Genomic DNA, 20,630 nt, shown 5'->3' with positions numbered 1-20,630 from the left:
ACCTGCCCTGCCGCTGGCGAATTCCAATCTGGAATCTGGACTAATTGCTAGGGTTTAAAAACCCATGAGCTGATGTGCATTACTCCTCCGCAGATGGGGGGATTTGCAGCAGACCGGAGCCATTGAGGGAAACGAAAGTGCCCTCGAGCTAGGCTCTGTGGCTGCAGGTCTCCCTCTCACAGGCACAGAGCCCAGACCATGTTCACAAAGTAACCACACGAACAACCATGCTTTTCTAGAAAATAGACATTTATTCCAGCAGCAATCAACTGTTAAATAAAAAAATATGTCAAAATAGAACAGTATTCATTTCAAAGACCACTTAATCAATTTCAATTTATCATTACAAAGATGATATTTACAAATCATACAGCAAATAGATACATTCTGTGCATTTTCAGACACTGTATTTATGTAGTTCGATTGTCTGTGTGCAGAAGGGCACATAGTGCATATTTTATATCCACTCCTCCTGTACAGAAATCAAAAGAAAATATGTAGTAAACATTGATTGATCCCTGTGACCCACAGGTAGAGGCAGTTTAACACCATGGTCCAGTACCACCCCAGTGGTATTAATTCATCCAGTTTAAATCCCCCAAGGTCACAAAGACCGCTTTTTGTCACTGCTTTTCAAAAAGTCAGAATCAGGTTTTCTATTGCAGAACAAAAACTCTCTTTTTCTCTCCTTCCCCTCTCTCTCTCCTTCTGACTCGGTCTGTCATTCATTCAGCTAGAGGTCAGATCTTCTCTCCATTCTCAGATGAAATTGAATGTCCTTTCAGCAGTGTGATGCTGGTGTTGAGTGACTTCCAGCAGATCAGTTTGTGGCAGCAGAAGTGTGTGAGGAGTGTGTGAATGAGTGTGTGTGTGCGCGCTCCGTGTAGCTGTGCATGCGTGTATCATACAGTCCGAGAGTATGAAAAGGCCTGTTGCTCTCTCCTTCCTGTTCACCCTGAATCTTGACTGTGCTCTGCTCCTCCCTCCCACACAGAGAGTAGGAATATTACATCAAACAACATCTCAAAAATGTATCGTATGTCATTGTGCCCAAATGTTCATCAATGCTGGCTAATTGTCATTTGTTTGGCAACACTGCAATTTATCAGTCAGTAAAGCTCTTTGAATCAGAATGTGTTAACTCCCTCTTTTTATTCCTATATTGCACTTGTAAGCGGGTGAATGTTTTGTCAGGGCTGCTGAACACTGCCTGGATAGATCTGATCAAAACCATTGATTGGCTATAGATGTGTAAGCTCTACCCTGGTCGGGTATAGTGACTTTCTACCAGTAAACGTACTCTAGGCACTGTAGTAAACATGCTATTCATCACTGTTGCACACAGTAGGTCTTGAGGAATTCAAAACAAACCGAGATGAGATAAAACGTGAGTTATAAGGAACTCTATCTACCCAGAGATAAGTGCGGAAATAGTCTCTGTTTTCTTGGTTCTGGGGAATGTGTTGGCAGGATATACAGTATAAACCGCCCAAGAATAAAATAAAGCACGTGTCATGTGTGCTTTGTTTGCGGCTGTAAACAGTTTCATTTTTGTGCACTTTGCCCAGGGGCTTGGCTCTCTTGCTCTTTGCACTGCTGTTTACAAAAAAAAGTCTCTCTCGCTCGCGCCCTCTGAGCTCGGGGGATGCTGGGAGTCTGTGGACACCTACTCTGTGTCAAGGCTCAAGGGTGGGCTTCCGCTGTCGTGAGGTAGAAATCAGAGGAGGGAGCAACCTAACAGTGCCCAGGGGCCGACACATCAACAAATTCTCCCGCTAGGTTCTCCAGAAGGCCTCTTGGGCTGCTTGTGAATATCGGTGAGCTGTCTTTCAGGGAAATGAGACAGCACTCAGAAAGCTCAGGTCTGTGCAGGTGGGTCTCTTCCACTGAAGAAAGGGGGGGTGTAGCTGTGAGCACCCCCCCCCCTCCCCCCAGAAAGCGCTCTTAGAAAGAAAGAGTTCCTACCCGCCTTCAGCTGGGTGGTGGGTTCGAGTGGCATGCTTTTCAAATGGGAGCAGGAGGTAGTTTAGAACTGTCTCTTGTTCTGCTGTCTCGGCAGCGATTGGCGGTCTCCAGCCCGCCCGTGTCAGGAGCTCTCCCTGGCTCGTGTCGCGTGGACCACACGCGTGATGGCCTGCCGGCAGAGCGGGCACTCCCCAAACTCACGCCACACCCTCTCCACGCACGTGACGCAGAGACACTGGTGGCCGCAGGACAGGACAGTCGAGGCCGCCTCGGAGAAGCAGATGATGCAGTCCTCGTCGGACGAGAAGCAGCCGGCCGGGACAGGGTCTGTAGACAACGACACAGAGAGGCGGGCTCAGGCACCTGAGTGTGGACAGCTCCTGGCACCGAGCAGCCAGGAAAACAAGACTGCCATCGCTGCTGATGGCCCAGGAATGGCACCTTTGGCTCTGCCACCCCTTTCATTGCAAGACTTTATTCCACCTAAAAATGACCAGGCCTGATTGACTGGACCGCCTATTCCCCCTCCACATTCCAGTCCAGGTTTTCCTTTCTACCCTCACCTGATTGTCATGTCTAGGGTGCTTATGAAATCAGACGGCCTTTCTGCACCAGTGTGCCATGAAAAGTGCACTGCAGTGGAGAGGGAACATGGAGAGCGACTGTGGACAGCAGAGGACTCTGGCTTCACTGAGATCGAGCAGTGTGTGCTTGTGGCAGAAAGTCTAGTGGACGGCTATGATCCTAATGTCCTCCGAGATGTCCATAACAATGAGGTCCCAATGGTGCCATTTCTATATGTGTCCCACAGTGCACAGTTTTCACGACACGATTAGGTCAGTTGCCTTCACAGGCACCCTGCACTTTAGTAGTTCTCTGAATAATTAAGGGAGAATAAAGCCCTGCAATGCACCTTCCAGTTTCGTCTGCCCGTGTCACTGGGCAGTGATAAAAATCTTTAACAGCAGGCAGCTTAGGCCTTCTGTGGGATCTGCTGACCTGCTGGTGGGGTCATTCCTGTCTGCGCGGAGTAGCTGACACAGCAGTCCAGCGGGGAGATGGGACTGGACACCTGAACAGGGCACGACGTCCGGGTGGAAAACCAGCCCTTCTGCTTCGAGCCTGGGAAGAGCAGCACACCACAGGGACATTAGTTCTACAGCTCTACAGCATCAATACAGCACTTCACTACAGCTCTAGAGCTACAGGACAACACAGTACAGCTCTACAGCTACAGTACAGTTCTAGAGCTACAGGACAACATGGTACAGTGCCACTGGACAGCTCTACAGCATCAATACAGCACTTCAGTACAGCTCTAGAGCTACAGGACAACACAGTACAGCTCTACAGCTACAGTACAGCTCTAGAGCTACAGGACAACACAGTACAGCTCTACAGCTACAGTACAGCTCTAGAGCTTCAGGACAACATAGTACAGCTCTATAGCTACAGTACAGCTCTAGAGCTACAGGACAACACAGTACAGCTCTACAGCTACAGTACAGCTCTAGAGCTTCAGGACAACATGGTACAGCTCCATAGCTACAGTACAGCTCTAGAGCTACAGGACAACACAGTACAGCTCTACAGCTACAGTACAGCTCTAGAGCTACAGGACAACACAGTACAGCTCTACAGCTACAGTACAGCTCTAGAGCTTCAGGACAACATAGTACAGCTCTATAGCTACAGTACAGCTCTAGAGCTACAGGACAACACTGTACAGCTCTACAGCTACAGTACAGCTCTAGAGCTTCAGGACAACATGGTACAGCTCCATAGCTACAGTACAGCTCTAGAGCTACAGGACAACACTGTACAGCTCTACAGCTACAGTACAGCTCTAGAGCTTCAGGACAACATGGTACAGCTCTATAGCTACAGTACAGCTCTAGAGCTACAGGACAACACTGTACAGCTCTACAGCTACAGTACAGCTCTAGAGCTTCAGGACAACACCGTACAGCTCTACAGCTACAGTACAGCTCTAGAGCTACAGGACAACATAGTACAGCTCTATAGCTACAGTACAGCTCTAGAGCTACAGGACAACACTGTACAGCTCTACAGCTACAGTACAGCTCTAGAGCTTCAGGACAACATGGTACAGCTCTACAGCTACAGTACAGCTCTAGAGCTACAGGACAACACAATACAGTGCTACTGGATAGCTCTAGAGCTACAGGATAACATGGTCTGTGCGGGTAAGGTACCCATCCTTGTACTTACCCAGCATCCACAGCGCCCGGGTCTGCCCGTACACGTCGATGAGCCCCCACAAGGGGGCGCTGATGTCAATGCCGCCCAGCAGCTTGTGCTTACGCCCGCCGTTGACCTGGAAGTGCAGCTCTCCCCACCCGGTGACCCAGAAGGCCAGCTCGTTGCCGGGGCAGGCGCATTCCTCGGGCAGCGCCTCCACCCAGAAGCCCGGGAGCTGCTGCAGGTCGGGGCAGGCGAAGGGGGGCAGGAGGTCGGGGTCCAGGCGGGAGGGGTGCCACGCGGCGACGCCCAGGCGCAGAGCGCCGTGCCAGCGGCCCTCGCCGCGCTCCACCCGCAGGCGCGCGACCTCGCCCACCCGCAGCGGCCGGCTGGTGAACACGATGGCGTCCTTGAAGGAGCTGCCCACCCTCTCCGCCAGCAGCCCCCCCGCGCGGAGCGAGATGCTGGAGCCCTTGGCATGGGGGTGGAAGGTCAGCGGCCCCAGGCAGCGCCGGCCGCAGCGGCGAAGGGACGTCCCCGCTGTGGAGAGGGAGAGAGAAGACAGGCCGTCAGGCTCACTGCCAGGCTGGGATCGCCAGCTCCCTCTCTGCCGCAGGGAGTGCTGAACTCTTGATCTGCTTGCAGAATCCCGCTTGCAGTGGGCTCTAGTGACCTGACCCGGACTCGAACCCGTGACACCTGGATCAGAGAGCTCAGCCCACACTCAGCTCAGCCAATCGGGAGCCTGTTAGGTAAGTTTCTAAAGATCATGGCTTTGTACCTCTCCCTCACTCTCACTCATCCAATCCCTCACTCCCTCTTTCTCACTCTTCCAGCCCCTCACTCTCTCTCACTCTCCAGCCCCTTACTCACTCTCTCTCACTCTCCAGCCCCTTACTCTCTCTCTCTCACTCTTCTAGCCCCTCACTCTCTCTCTCTCACTCTTCCAGCCCCTCACTCTCTCTCACTCATCCAGCCCCTTACTCTCTCTCTCACTCTTCCAGCCCCTCACTCCCTCTCTCTCACTCTTCCAGCCCCTCTCTCCTCCTGCCTGCTCACTCTTTCGATCCCTCTCTCCTGCTCCCTGGCTGCCCGCTGGGCTTGTAATCTAGAGCTGTGCCCATTGTCATTTACTGGAAACTGCACAGGAATAAAAACAAGTTTTCAATGGCCTTCTTGTATCTGTTAATCTTTTACGTCTTGTATCTTTCGCTCGCTTATCTTTCACGCTCCTCGATCTTGGCCAGGATCACAGCTTATTGAATTGCCCCAGCATGGCAATAAAGACAATAAGGTGAGTGAAAATGAAAGTGCTGGTGTGGACGCCGGCCAGGCCGAGGCCGAGACCGAAAGAGAAAGTTCCCTGCGTGTGTCCTCTTCAGCACCTGTCCAGTGAGTGCTGCGGGAAGGTGAGAAACACACGGGGGCATCGAGAGGAACTTCTTCTTAGGGACTGGCGGCCAACCCGGAGTGTCTGCAGAGGACCTTGAGGCTGTCTTTTCACTAGCCACCAGGCCACGCTTCCTCTCCCCCTCCTCCTGTCCCTCGTCTCCATTTCTTTGTTCTTCCCTGTCCCTTCTCTGTCAGGCCCTGCCACTCACACTGCCTCTCTGCACTCTTTGCACTCTATCATCGCCCAGATCTCTGTGTTGCTCTTTCAACTCTGTTTATAACAGGGCTATTGGCATTCAATACTGCAACATTAGCTGTTTTTCTTATTGCAGATTATTTTATAGCATGCTGCTCATATATCCTTATGAGCTTTGAGCTGGGGTTTCTTTCTGATCTGGCTGTGAGCTTGGGACGGTGCCCGTGGGACTCTCACTGCATGGTTGCCTTTGTCCCTTCTGTAAAGGAACCTGCATATTCAAGCTGACAAGACAGAGCTCACAGCTTCTTGGTATGAAGCAGCAAGATGTCCCAGTACAGAAGCAGTTTGCATGCGCACACATCCCTCTGCAAAATGCCATGGGCACTGTCTGCTTGCAGCCTTGAGCTGAAATGGCGTGTAGAGTATGTGCAAGCAGAATCACGAGCCATGACTGCTCCAGCTTCAAGCACACTCATGCCAGGCAGGACACAGGGGTCATGGTGGCACAGGGCACGTTTAAGATGCCCTAGCCCACTCAACCCCGCCCGGACTTGGTGATCGGATGCCGATCAGCTCTGCCCATCCTGCTCCCCGGCTCAGAGAAGTCTCTGATGATCCTGGCCAGATGTGGATCATGAAAGCAAAGTCTGGGCAGTGAGGGGGCTTTGCTGGCTGGCACACACCATGTGTTTGAAGCCATCTGTGTGCCCACTTTACTGCCCATCCAACCTGGAGCGATCTACTGGCACACAGGCCAGAGGGTTCACACATCAAGCGCAAGGCATGCTCTCAGATATACAGATCTCCCACTGCAGGGAGCTACACCACAGGTCAGCACCCACAGCACATCACCATTGGGCACGTTCTGCATATCCACACTCCTGCTCTCCCAAACCCAGGCTCCTCCAAGTTAACATTCTCGGCGTCTTGTTCATCATCTTACAGGCGGGCTTGGAAAGAGATCAAAGATCAAAGATGTACAGCACCCTCCTTCGTATCAACTCTGCAAGCACACGTATGTCTATACGTGCACCGCTGTGGTCAAGTGTCAATATACAGTACGTATGAGTGTAAAAAAGCCACAGCCACAGGCTGCGAGGAGACGGTGGCTATAAGTGTTGACTTCCTGCAGCAGGGCAGCGCTGTCGTCTCGCAGTGCCACGTGTGTCGCTTCACACAAGACACCTTTCCTCCACTGCACAGTCGCTAATCAATGACAGACTCTTGTCAGCTCTTATCTCATGAAAGACCCTGGGGAATAAGATTACTAGCGATGCAATATTCATTTTAATTCTGCTTCTTACTGACATAGGAAGGTTACAGCCCACAGGAGACCATTTGATCGATTTCGACTTTTTGGCCGTGAGTAGCTCATTAATCTGAGGATGGCACCCAACTGTTTCTTGAAATAAGACAGGGTGTCAGCATCCTTGGCATGGCTGGGTCATCTGTTGCAGACTCGCACAACCCAGGCAAACCTCTCACTCAGTCTCTCTGCCTGTCCTTTCTCCTCTCTCACTCTTTTCTTCCGCCTCTCATATCAAATCACCTCCACTGTGGCAGCAAACCGTGTCCAAAGCATCATTTACACAAGACTCCCAGGATTTGCAAGAGGCTCACAAACAGATCACAGTGACGTCTATCCAAGACTTTTTTTTCAAAGGATACATTAAATGCACGTGAACCTGGTATGCAATTTGGAAACACTGTAAAGTGCCTTGACTCACTGAGTCATAATTAATTCATGAGGAGAAGCAGGAAGTGCTACTCTCCCATTAAAGCAATGTGACCTAAAGTCATATTAAACAGGAAATTATGAATTGCTTCCTATGTAAAAGCATTGAAAATACCGATCCTTGTTGTAAACAATTACCTGCAATATGTGTCTGTGGGCATATGTGTCTAATATGTGTTAATGATGCATGTAAATAACATTGAGGCTCCAAAGCAGTCATCTAACCTAGTGTTTTGTATCAGAAACTGTGGTTAAAGGAAGTGTGGATGTTTTTGTTATGATTTGAACAACTCAGCTTCGAAAACAGTCCAATAACTGGCATTCCTCCAATAACTACAACACAATGGCTTTTAAACTTGCTCCCATTTCCTCCGTTTGTATCCCTTCCCCCCCACCATAAAAAAGTCTGAAGCAAATCAGCTCCATGCTGCTAAAATTGTAGCCTACAAAGGTGACTCCACTCTTACCACAGGCAGGAGCCCATGGGTGCTGGGAATCAAATCTACACCTCGTGCCATCGTTCCACTTCACCAGCAGAGGACAGTTTCAAAGAGCATTCGCAGATCTAATCTACTGTAGTTCAGTGATCTGCAGTATTGATTTTATTAATTAAATTACTAATGGTTTTCAGTATTTTCAGCATCCACATTCTCTTCCGGGAAAAAGACAAACCATTAAAAAGGATGAAATGACTGGGTAGTTTGAGTGTTCTGCATGTGCTCTAAGGACAGTGTGCCTCTGTCTCTCATGCTGCATTTTGCCATGAGGCTGAGAAGCCCCTCATGTACAGTACCTGTGTCATCAATTTCAAGCCTCATACTGTATGTACAGTACATATGTGAACACAATTTTTTTCATAACATAAGGAAGATGGATAATTACTGCTTTGCATAATAACTGTACTCACTGTACATACTGTACATGTATAATTTATATCTCACTGTGGCTGATTACTTTTCCCCCTGCTGGAAATCTTTACAAATACATTATAACTGAAAAAGATTGCTTCTTAGAAGTCTATTGCTTGTGCTCTCAGTACATATTAATTCATAGATAATATGCTATTAACCCTCTGACACATTAGGTACATATTGCAGCACAACAATCCTTACATTATATTAAAATAATAAATGAAATTATCGGTATGTGATGAGGTGGAATGTCTTACCACAGCTCTTCTTGAAAGTCTCCTGACCCATCTTTGTTCTGTGAAGGCCTGTGGGTCTTGTCCTGTCTCTCTGTGCCACAGTGCCGTTCAGTCAGTGAAATGTACAAGCACAAGTCTACAGTCAGGGAGGCTGGGTTGTTTATATACACACAGGCTGAGCACGTGCTGAAAAATAGTCTGGAAAAAAAAGTTTAACAGAAGGTTTGTGAACAGGGCCAGTGGGAGGAGCTCCTGGGTGGAAAAGTACCGAGAGTATACTATAAGTGTTTAGCAATGTGTGTGTTTGCCAAGGTTAACCAATCCATCAATGATCGCATTTCACTAGGAAACACTTTCACTTTCCTTCTCGGAGCACAGGCAGACACTTTGTTATTACTCGCCAGCACCTCGTGTGGGACTACACAGAAATTAATGACAGATGGATTATTATTATTTTTGTTGTTGTTGTTCATATCTGATGAAGATGCAACAGCAGGATAAGCATTAACCTTATTTTTTAAGCTGGCGTATCTGGAAACAAAACTCACCCTCTAGGCAATGTGGAGGACAATAAAAAGGCATGTGAAAAACCATAGTTAAAGGTACAGATCAATTTAGGGATATTATGCTAGATTGTACAATGATTTTGTTATATACTGTTTACACAATGTGTAAACTATAGTTAGAATATTGTGTGTATCTGTGGTCATTTCATCATAACAAAAGCCAATCTGGAACCAGTACTGGGAAGAGCATGCAGATACATTCCTTGGTTTAAAGCACTGCCCTACCCTGACAGGTGAAAAGAACTTTACCTGTTCATTCTTGCAGAAAGAAGACCAGAAGGGGGCCTGATCCAAGTATTCACAATCTTCAATGGCGAAAGGCAACAGCAAACGTCAACACAGCGGGCTTCCTCAGAATCAACAGTGCAACACCAGCTAGAGGTCATAAACACGAAGGGCAATTCGTTACACAAAGAGTGGTGGGAGTGTGGAACAAGCTACCCCGCCGTGTGGTTGGAGGTTTTTTTTGTTTCCATGTGAAACAGCTGAATGAGATTCTCAGATCAGCACAGGAGGTACTTCTTTACACATAGGGTTGTGGGAGTATAGAAACTATCCATCTTGAAAAGTGGCTGTATGGCTCAGCTCAATCACCGACTAGTTATTAAATGGGTTAGATGGGCCGAATGGTCTCCTCTCGTTTGTAATCTTTGTTATGTTATGAAATGTCTGTAGAGGAGTGATGAAGACTAGTACAGTACATTTAAATTTCTGTGTAATCGCTAATGTGTATTGCAAATGTTATTCTTGTTCTAATTCAAACATTTGTTTTGATCACACAGCTCATTAGAAGAAATTGCTTTAACATTCTCTAACTTTCCTCTGGACCTGTTTGGGGAGTGTTTTTGGTGAGAGGCGGACATGTTTGTCCTGTGCCATGCATTCTCTTACTTACTGCACGTCGTCACAACGCCCAGGTCATTCAAAAACTGGTCATGGTTTCTTAGCTCTCTATCACTTGCGAATCTGAAGAGCTGCTGAGTTTGGCTGTGGACTTGGACACCTTCTGTGTGGTGCTTGCGTGCTCTGTCCAGGTTTGTGAGGGTTTTGCTGGGAGACCCAGATTCCTCCTACATTCCACAGACACCCTGACTAGGTGAACTGGTGTCTCTGAGCTGCCCCTGTGTGTAACTGGGTATGGCTGAGTGGGCCCAGCAACAGGCCTCCCATCCAGAGTCTAGACCTGCTCTCCCTTGTGCCTTGTGCTTCTGGGACAGGAGCTGGGGTGACACCACTCTTACCAGAAGCAGCTATCAATTAGCGCCAAACAGAAAAGACACTGTGCAGAGAAGCACAAAACAGCACATTTCATATTCTTTATTCTTTATTCTTTTTCTTATAACAGCCAGCAACAATATCATCCTGCTGCTGTCAACTGGCTACCATCTGAAGCTAAGCAGGGTTGAGCCTGGTCAGTACCTGGATGGGAGATCTCCATGGTTGCTGCTGGAAGTGGTGTTAGTGGGACCGGATGGGGACACCCACCCTGCGGTCTGTGTGGGTCCTAATGTGTGAGTATTGTGGCGGGGACACTATACCGTAGTGGGCGCCGTCTTTCGGCTGAGATGTTAATCCGAGGTCCTGAGTCTCAGTAGCCATTAAAGATCCCCAGGAATTTCTGGATAAGAGTAGGGAATTATCCCCGTGTCCTTGACACAAAGGGTGGTGGGAGTGTGGAACGAGACAGCCAACTGTTGTTGAAGCTGATACCCCGGTTTCTTTCACGAATCAGCTGGATGAGGTGCTCAGATTGATTAACCGCTGGCTGCTCTGATCTGCTCAATATCAATATCAAGATCAATATCCAGCTTCACCACCCTTGACACAAGAGAAGTGCCTGTAGCATTTAGCCCTACATTACTCTGCAGTTTCTGTTTCTTAATCACTGTACAACAGGAATGGGGCTTTCAGCAGCGTGGGGAAGCTGGAAATTCCAGGCTGCTCCTGCCTCTGTGAGGGTGAGTGTACTGTCTCCCACGCCCTCTCTGGAGGATTGTATAGCATGTGTAGATTGTTTCAGCGCGTGTAGCTTCAAGCTCCAGCACACAGTGTGGGCGGGCACGTATGATCTCTTTTTGTGGTAGGGTTATTGTATGCACACTGAAAAACTGCAATATGTAAATGCACACAGAAGCTCAAATCCATTGGAGATCTTGCAATGTTTCAGACAATGGTTCAGACTGTTTGGTAGGATGCTCTGTGAGAGAGTAGTTCAGTAACCTTTCCAGAACTGAAACTGCATATAGGAAATAAAAATCTTCACGGTTTAAAAGGCACTTCAGTCATCCTGCTTTCTTTGCTATTACACACTGTCTGATCTGTTCTCCAAACCTGGAGTGTTAAATACTGGAGACCAAATCATGAGCTGTGTACAGTATGTGTACAAGTCTGTGAGTATATGTACGATTGTGTGCTCACAAGTTTGTGTTTGTATGTGTATGTACAAGTATCTGTATGTGTACAAGTGTGTGTGGGTGCACGTGTGTGTGTATATGCATGCGTATGTACTCAAGTGCAAGTACTGTACACACACAAGTGTGCATGTGTGTGTACACAAGTATGTATACAGTGCCTTGAAGAAGTATTTAGACCCTCTAAAGGTTTTCAAATGTTGCTTGAGTACTAAAGATATCTATTTTTCATTTTGAAATCATTGTTTTTATTGCAAACTCACATGCTCAAACAAAATAAGACAAAATAATTTATCAGCTGAAATCACAAAGTGTGTCTCCTCAGTGGGGCTACTGGTGCAGAACAGTTGTGTTGTGTCACCCCACTGGTGCTACTGGTGAAGAACAGCTATAGTGTGTCACCCCAGTGGGGCTACTGGTGTAGAACAGTGTTAGTATGTCACCCCAGTGTGGCTACTGGTGAAGAACAGCTATAGTGTGTCACCCCAGTGTGGCTACTGGTGTAGAACAGTGTTAGTGTGTCACCCCAGTGGGGCTACTGGTGCAGAACAGTGTTAATGTGTCACCCCAGTGGGGCTACTGGTGCAGAACAGTGTTAGTGTGTCACCCCAGTGGAGCTACTGGTGCAGAACAGTTGTGTTGTGTCTCCCCAGTGGGGCTACTGGTGGACAACAGCTATAGTGTGTCACCCCAGTGGGGCTACTGGTGCAGAACAGCTATAGTGTGTCACCCCAGTGGGGCTACTGGTGCAGAACAGTGTTAGTGTGTCTCCCCAGTGGGGCTACTGGTGGACAACAGCTATAGTGTGTCACCCCAGTGGGGCTACTGGTGCAGAACAGCTATAGTGTGTCACCCCAGTGGGGCTACTGGTGCAGAACAGTGTTAGTATGTCACCCCAGTGGGGCTACTGGTGCAGAACAGCTATAGTGTGTCACCCCAGTGGGGCTACTGGTGCAGAACAGCTATAGTATGTCTCCCCAGTGGGGCTACTGGTGCAGAACAGTTGTGTTGTGTCTCCCCAGTGCGGCTACTGGTGGATGAACTTGTACTCTATGTAAAATGCTTTGGGATCCTTTAAGGTGAAAAGAACTAGAAAAATGCAGAGCTGTATAATCGCAATTATAATTGAACTGAACTGTATGTTTTCATGTAGCACCTCTATGTGTACTGTACAGTATCTCACAGTGCTGCAGTAGTGAAGCTGTAGGTCACAACGTAGATAAAATCATGTGCTTTGATTATTAATCGAAGAGTTTATTACAGTATCTTGCACTGTTAACCGAACCTCTGCCTTTCCTGCCCCTATTGCAGAGAAAAGCCCACCGAACAGCCGAGGTCAGGCGTGGAGACCCTCGGGCTGCCAGGTCAGGAGTCGGTGGGCAGTGTGAAAGCCCCCCTCTGGAGAAGACTGTGCTGGTGGGGGGGGCTTCGCTCTGGAGAGGTTAGCCAGAGGCCAGTGGGAAACTCCCACCCGAGCTCAGAGCAAACACAGAGTTTGAACACTTTCTTTACACAGGCCAAGGACAGGGAACACGTGTGTGATGAACCCCTGTATTTATGGCCAGAGAAACTATTTCAGGGAATCAAAGAGGAAGAGGGCTCATGTGACTGCCCTCCGGTGACATGATGAACATCCTAATTGGACTGGAACATAACAATTGGAATGTCACACTGGATCTCAGTGAAATATACTGTAAACTTACGACTGTTTGGTCCTTGATGGAAAAGTACAGAGTGAACCGAGAGTTATCTACGGAAGACTGAATTGCAGACCGCTATTCATCTGAACACCGCTACGGTTTATACGTAAAGACTTCATTTAACTGTAACATAATAAGGCGCGTCGCATCAACTATCCATCTGATAGCTGTGTTTGAATGTGGAAAATGTTCTGTATTATTAAAATGTACTTCTTGCACTGCATTTTTATTATTTGCTAAATTATTTATTTACTGTACGTCTGGACGTACTTATGATTGAAAATAAAATGAACTGACCAATACGCCTGCAACATATCTACATTTAAGGATTTTATTCTTGTAAATCCTATGAATCGTAATGATTTTAACACCTATACATCTAATATCACAATTTAATGTAAAAAAACTGTAAAAGACTGAATTGTATGTGTTTTTCCTAGTTCACCCGAGACAAAGACAACTTCTGTAACTCTCTTCCGATTTGTATGCGCCGGGATGCGAGATCGCTGAGACTCGTGGTACTGAGCGGAAGCTCATTGGAAAATTCCGCCTGCAGTTTGTGATGAGGTCTGTATAGTGGTATTTGGGAGTCATGTGACGATAGGGTTAGTAGTGAGACCGCCGGCTGTACCCCGAGTCTAAACTTGCCAGAGAAACATTTATACGCGTCGAAGAAAAAGAATGCATGTTACGTCACGTACTGTAAGATCAGATCACTTTACTGACCATATACAATTGCTTGCACTAGGAATTCGTCTTTTCGCATATCCCAAACTTGCTCTCCAGGAGACACACAGACAGGGAGAGAGAAGCTTGGGGTCAGAGCGCAGGGTCAGCCATTTATACGGCGCCCCTGGAGCAGTTGGGGTTCAGGGCCTTGCTCAGGGGCCCAACGGAATAGGATTCCTCTGCCGGTTGCGGGATACAAACTTGCCACCTTCCAGCCACAGGCGCAGACCCTTAGCCACAGCAAACTGCACGCTGGAATTTCTGTACTTATCCGTCTGTCCATGTACACATCATTAGGGTGTGAAATTGTGCTGGGGAAGTGATTTTAATGCTTTAATGTGGAGCTGACCAAGGAGAAAAGCTGTTTTCATAGTGAACGCGATTACCTGCTAGATGACAGTGAATCTGCTTTGGGGAATTAGCTTTTTTATGGTTGGAAAAGGTTAATAAGATTTCTGCTATGAGGATACAATTAAACCTGTCTTACTGTAGTTTGTTGTCTGACAGTTATTGTAAGGAAACATCACAGAAAAGTCTGAAAAAATTACAAGTAGGGGCATTATTTTGAAATACTAAATTCTGTTCAGTTTTTTTTTACCAGCCAATCGGGTTGAATCAAGTCCCGCATTCAGTTTGTGGAAATTAACCCCAAGTGTTTCAGGTGTATACAAGAACTGTCTATACACGCGCTGAAGAGAGTTGCTTTTACCATCACTGGTAGTTGAGTGTAACTGCTGTGGAAATGTTGAAGTGCTTGTTCAGCTTCCTCGGTTTCTCAGAAACAGAGGAGAGAGGTAGGCCCTTTATTTTAATGGGAAAGGCGAACTCCGGCCGCTCTGCAGTTGAAGAGCCGCAGTCCTGTCGCTTGAGGGAGAAACACGGCTCTCTCGGGATCTCCAACCCTGGTCCTCTCCGCCAACACGACTAAAATAGTTCTAAATTATTTTCTGCAAAATTTCCTGCTTGAGGGATCACAATAAAATCGGGATTTAGAAGATCACACGCGAAAATATTCCGTGTTCGTGAACGCGGCTCGTTTTCATCAGATCGCCAGTCACGCAAACGGGCGTGTGTAAGAATTCAATGCAGGGGGTTAGCGACACCATTTATGAGAAAGTTGTGAATTAAGAGAACAAGATGAGGCTGGGATTTTAAAACAACGGTGGTGAAAGAAAAATGAGACCTCGCAGCAGCTGCAGGAAGAGGAGTTTCCGCCTCGCCGTTAGGAGCAACCTGTCACGAGACACACTCCACTCTAGATCCGGGTCCCCTCCGTGTCGTCATTCCCCAGCGCGCGAGCCCGTCTGGTGGAAAGTTATCGCAGTGAACAGTTTTAAAGCTCAAAATAAAAGGCTACAGGTGATTTACAGATTGCTCATCCGCACTTCTGAGTGTTGATGACACTCTTTCGGGGAATTGTCTCGTGTGTAAAGTGATTTGAAATCCGTTTCTTGGAATTCCTAACATTTCAAGTTATGTTGTTTTTTTTTACAATGTTAGCCAATTTGCCGTATGTACATTATGTACAGTTCACATTAAAGACATTTTTCAATTTGTAGTTCCCACTCAATGTTTGTTTGGTATCGTAAGCGTTTCAATTGTATGAAAACATGGAAAGTTGGATTTTTTTAAAAATTGTGAAATCAAGTTGTTGAAGCATCTCTGGAAATGTAAGGGGATTCATTTTCCCTGACGATCAATTCATCTCCCTTTTTTTGATTAATGTATTTATAACTCTAGCATAAACAAAAATAGAAGAAATAGAAATGCAATGAAAGAATAATTTCAAAGTATATACCCTTGTCCAGGGCTGGAACTAACTTCCATCTATTTACCCAGGCTGCTCTCAACACTTCACACAGCATGTCCTATATTTCACACTAGAAAAGTGGAAATAAGGAAAACACAAACACTGTTTCAAAATATTTTTCCTATCACTGTAGTGCCGTCTGCACAGAGAGACACCGCCCACATTCAGTACAATTAGAGGACAGTGCAGAAAAAGACAGAGAAGGAGAAACAATAAGAAATTCAGACATGGGATATACAGAGAACTGAGGGAGAATTATCCTGTGCTGAACTGAGGACTGTCCTGGGAATCCATCCAAGGATAAAATCTGCAGGAGGACTGTGTCATGAGCTGACCAACGCAGAGCAACAACAAAGTGCCTCTACGGCATGATGGGAATGTTTTGCTCTTGCTGCAAGGACATGCACTCTGTTGCATGACGGGAAAGTCTCCGTCCCACCTCCAGGGCAATCGCTCTGTTGCAGAAGAGATTTCTCCCACCACAAGGGCAGTTTACCAAGCTGATGGATAAATATGGGGGCAGTTGGAGAGACTCAAGATGAGGACTCAGGGGTTGGAAAATACAGTATGTCAGGAGCAGCAGAAGACCAGCTCTGATTCTCTTCTGTACAGAAAGGTGGGGGGGGGGTTAGGATGGCTTTCAGCCCCACCATCTTCATTCCAGTGCACGCTGATGTTACTTATGCAGGGACTGAAAAAGCAGTTAGCTTGGCAGGAGAGAGATCGAGAAACTGCATTACCTGGAAAAAGCCCTCAACCCCAGTGGAAGTGCATTCAAAACCGAGAACAGGAGGCTCTTCTTTACACAAAGAGTTGTGGGAGTGTGGAACAAGATGTTAATGAACAATGAACAGCTGGGTGAGATCCTTGGATCAGGTTTATACTAACCACCCAACGGGCCAGATGAGATGAACGGCCTCTTCTCCTCTTGAACCCTTCTTATGTTTTTGTGAGACGAGAAGAGGCACAGCTGCAGAGAAGAGCTGCAGTGATTTCGGGCCATGCTTTAGTTTTGTAGCCCAGATCCATCGTGACCGGGGTTGTGAAAGTCGGCACGACTTGTTTCGGACGGCTGGCTGGAGTCGGACTTGCAGGGGCAGCCCAGCTGGGAGATCTCCTCCTGCTCTGCTGCAGCAGCGCAGAGCACTGGCAGAGGAAAAGATGAGCACATACCTCGCAAAGCTCATGCATCCAACCGTGCAAGGCAAGAAAGTCTCCTCCGGAGAGAACCTTATCTGCCGCCTGCCTTGAAGTTCACTCAGTGCCAAGTCACAGACACATTTGTACCTTTCCTCAGAATCAGAAGAGTAAATTAAATGCATTTAAACCTCTGCACAGTAGGTATTTCTCTTCACAAAGGATGATGAGAGTAGGGAACAAGCTACCAAGCCTTGAACTCTTTAGATCACTTAAATACCAGTTATCAAACCCTTGTTTGTAACTGCTTTAATAATCTTATCAATCCAGTTTTTGTTTCATTTTCTTTTAGTTGTTTTTGCAACACTTCTGTGTAAGTCCTTGAGCTCGCTGCTAATACCTGACCTTTGTTGTACCTTCATTTGCTTAGGGTGTAAAGTGTGATTGGGCCTTTATTGTATATACTTACAGTAAATGGTTTATGGCTTTCTGTATGACTCAGTCCACTGCACAACGTGCCTTACTGTAAATCTGTAAAGAAAAATGCAGTTTATAACAAAAGTTCGGGAGGGATGACAGCAACCAAGCTCAATCAGCGGACTCAGCTGGCAGTAATTAGCCATTGCTCCTGACAATCCATTCCTCTACCAAACGCTATAAATACCTGATTTAGTATTTTTATTTTATTTTGTATTTACCTCTACAAAACGCTATAAAAAGCCACCTTTAAAGGCTCTATATAAAATAAAGTTTGTTATTATTACACCTGTGGGATCCCTATCTCTCTCTCTCTCTTGCATCCCACCTTCACCCCATCTCCACCTCTGCAGCTGCCCCTTGGTCACCCTGCATGGGGGTCCTGGTCTCCTGGTCCTATGGCCGAGAAGCCGGCCCCCAGCCAAGCAGGTTGAGCCACAATTTCGCTCCATGCTTTATTCTTGGGTGTTTGTCATTCCTCGTGAATTGTGGTAACTCTGTATTCAGAGAGCAGACAATAAGCTGTACAGCAAATACGGCACATGCATTTTGGTGATTTGCACATGGTGGACACTGCAGCCACACACATTTTTCACATGAAGCATGGCGTGCTCCCGGCCTCCTTGATGAGCCAGCGGAGTGTGTGTGAGGTGTGAGGGGATGAGGGAATGAGTCCCAGCGAAGGCACGATTATCCAGGTCTGATGAGCATCAACAAGCCCTGTTGCTCTCTGAAGCTGGTGTGACCCAGCCACACAGAAACTCCATTAGTGCTCCTTCCTCTCCTCCTCCTCACTTTCTCTGGGGGAAACGGGGGGGGGGGGGGGCAGCTGTTGTTTAATAATTCATGCAGCTTCAAAGTGTTTTATTGCTGAATTCTTCCTATTTCATTATCTTATCTGCTTAAGAAAGCTACATTCCCCTTCCCCTTATCTCAGGGCAATAAAGAGCTGGTGTGTGTTTCTCCTTCAGTCCTGCTGGGCACCCAGGGGAGCTGGGCTGGGAATTCCAGCATTGCAACACTAGCGTTGCTGAAACTCGTGAGGTGTCTCTCCTGCACAAGATCCTACTTGTTCAGAACAGCAAACAGAGAGAGTTCCCGTTACACCTGAATCTTGAGCGCCACAGTCTGTGTGCATTTGTTACATACAGTATAGAGTACATATAAAATATATAAAAGTCTGAACGGGCAAAATACATTTTTTGCCACACCTAAGCCTTTCACAATTAACAAGAAAATGAAAGTAATACAGTCATATCATATCCTCTCTTAGATATGTGGGCAAGAGGTTGTCATCTCCAAGAGAAGTGGTGATATTGACAATACTCTTTTAAAGAGAGAGACTTCCCGGATTTCGTATTTGAACACATTAACCCCATAACTGAAGTGTTAAAAAAATAAATAAGTATTCAATTTTCAATAGTATTTAAATTTTAATTCACAACACTTAATTGTTACCTATTTGACCAGATGGGTCTATTTATTTAATCATTGTTCCATCAAATTGAAATAGGGTGCCTCCCCTATCTCTACTCAAGGGTGTCCAGTCGTGGTGAGCTAGTCCAATTGACCCCCCTGCTGTCTCTACTCAAGGGTGTCCAGTCCTGATCTACTGGCTCAGATGACCCCCCTGCTGTCTCTACTCAAGGGTGTCCAGTCCTGGTCTACTGACTCAGATGACCCCCTGCTGTCTCTACTCAAGGGTGTCCAGTCCTGGTCTACCGGCTCAGATGACCCCCTGCTGTCTCTAGTCTCTACTCAAGGGTGTCCAGTCCTGATCTACTGGCTCAGATGATAATTCCTCTCTGAAAACATTTCCAGCTTTTCTGTGGACAGAGCAGTAAGTTCAGGATGCGAGTTGTGCTGAGCTGGAATGGTGCCGGGGTTAGAATGAACGAGTCCTCTGACATGTTCCAGGTTTAATGCATGGTCCTGGGCCGCCGCCCCTCACAGGAAGCTCTCAGCACATGGGCTGATCCCCACGGTCTAGGAATTCCCCAGCCGGAGTACTGTGAACCTTATAGCCCCAGCGCAGGCGAGCACCGTCTGGACATATGCTGAAGCTGCCCCTGTAAGCGTGTAGGGTGATCGAAAGCCCTTCCTGCAGGGGTGTGTATGTGTGTCTGGCCTCTAAGGAAACTTTGAGGCTCCATTAAAAAAATATCATGCTGGTGGAAACATCTGTAGCAATTGCAGCATTAAAATCAACATATCCTTTCATTCTGCACACAGAATGTGGCATCCCACAACATTCAACAATATGCCGCTTACAGCATTACAGCATTTAACCTGCATGCAAGTCGGTCCAGTTCAGATAAAAACTTGAAGGGAAATTTCAGACACCAGATGCAGGTGCAGGCTGCCACCTTGTGGCAAGACTCTGGTGCTACAACAGCTTGGAAATGTTTGATGATGAAGGTTCTGTTGATCACAGTGTCTCCTGGATTTCACCCAGCTGAACTCTAGGTTAATTGATGCACACCAATGATATCTAGCTGGATGTTTTCACTATTTTCAGATGCTAAAAATACGTCTTAAGATACTTAGAAAATGTAATACTATGACATTTCTAATTAATAGTAATCTGGACAAAAAGCCATCAATAATCAAATGAGCTAAATAAATTGATCAATGAAATAATTCTAGAGCTCAGTTGCAACAAAAACGGTCCTGGAGAGACAGAGGTGACTCCTGGTGTAAATCTGTGTCCAGTCCTGGTCCTGGAGGGACAGTGGTGACTCCTGGTGTAAATCTGTGTCCAGTCCTGGTCCTGGAGGGACAGTGGTGACTCCTGGTGTAAATCTGTACAGTCCTGGTCCTGGAGGGACAGTGGTGACTCCTGGTGTAAATCTGTACAGTCCTGGTCCTGGATGGACTGTGGTGACTCCTGGTGTAAATCTGTGTCCAGTCCTGGTCCTGGAGGGACAGTGGTGACTCCTGGTGTAAATCTGTACAGTCCTGGTCCTGGAGGGACAGTGGTGAGTCCTGGTGTAAATCTGTACAGTCCTGGTCCTGGAGGGACAGTGGTGAGTCCTGGTGTAAATCTGTACAGTCCTGGTCCTGGAGGGACAGTGGTGAGTCCTGGTGTAAATCTGTACAGTCCTGGTCCTGGATGGACTGTGGTGAGTCCTAGTGTAAATCTGACCCACACTGCCCCCCC

The 20,630-nt window shown here is 47.0% G+C and overlaps 1 protein-coding gene across 1 annotated transcript; it reads right to left on the bottom strand.

Moving 5' to 3' along the window:
* Positions 1-231: 231 nt before the first annotated feature.
* LOC148839292 (E3 ubiquitin-protein ligase NEURL3) lies at positions 232-8,778 on the bottom strand. Its single transcript, XM_088906960.1, has 4 exons — positions 8,662-8,778; positions 4,198-4,707; positions 2,965-3,087; positions 232-2,292 (listed from the first exon to the last, which is right to left on the bottom strand). The coding sequence occupies exons 1-4, from the start codon at positions 8,690-8,692 to the stop codon at positions 2,087-2,089; spliced, it is 870 nt and encodes a 289-aa protein (XP_088763086.1). The 5' UTR covers positions 8,693-8,778; the 3' UTR covers positions 232-2,086.
* Between the last annotated feature and the right edge of the window lie 11,852 nt (positions 8,779-20,630).

This window comes from Atractosteus spatula, chromosome 2 (assembly GCF_055471065.1).
Source record: "Atractosteus spatula isolate fAtrSpa1 chromosome 2, fAtrSpa1.hap1, whole genome shotgun sequence".
NCBI lineage: Eukaryota > Metazoa > Chordata > Actinopteri > Semionotiformes > Lepisosteidae > Atractosteus > Atractosteus spatula.
Note: the sequence above shows the minus strand (reverse complement) of the source record. Positions and strands in the feature narration are given on the sequence as shown.

Bases quoted from the DNA above. Each gene is read 5' to 3' on its own strand.
- LOC148839292 (XM_088906960.1), bottom strand. From the start codon at position 8,692: ATGGGTCAGGAGACTTTCAAGAAGAGCTGTG. The intron at 4,708-8,661 runs GTAAGACATTCC...CCCTCTCCACAG, and splicing joins GACTTTCAAGAAGAGCTGTG to CGGGGACGTCCCTTCGCCGC. The intron at 3,088-4,197 runs GTAAGTACAAGG...TGCTCTTCCCAG, and splicing joins CCGGGCGCTGTGGATGCTGG to GCTCGAAGCAGAAGGGCTGG.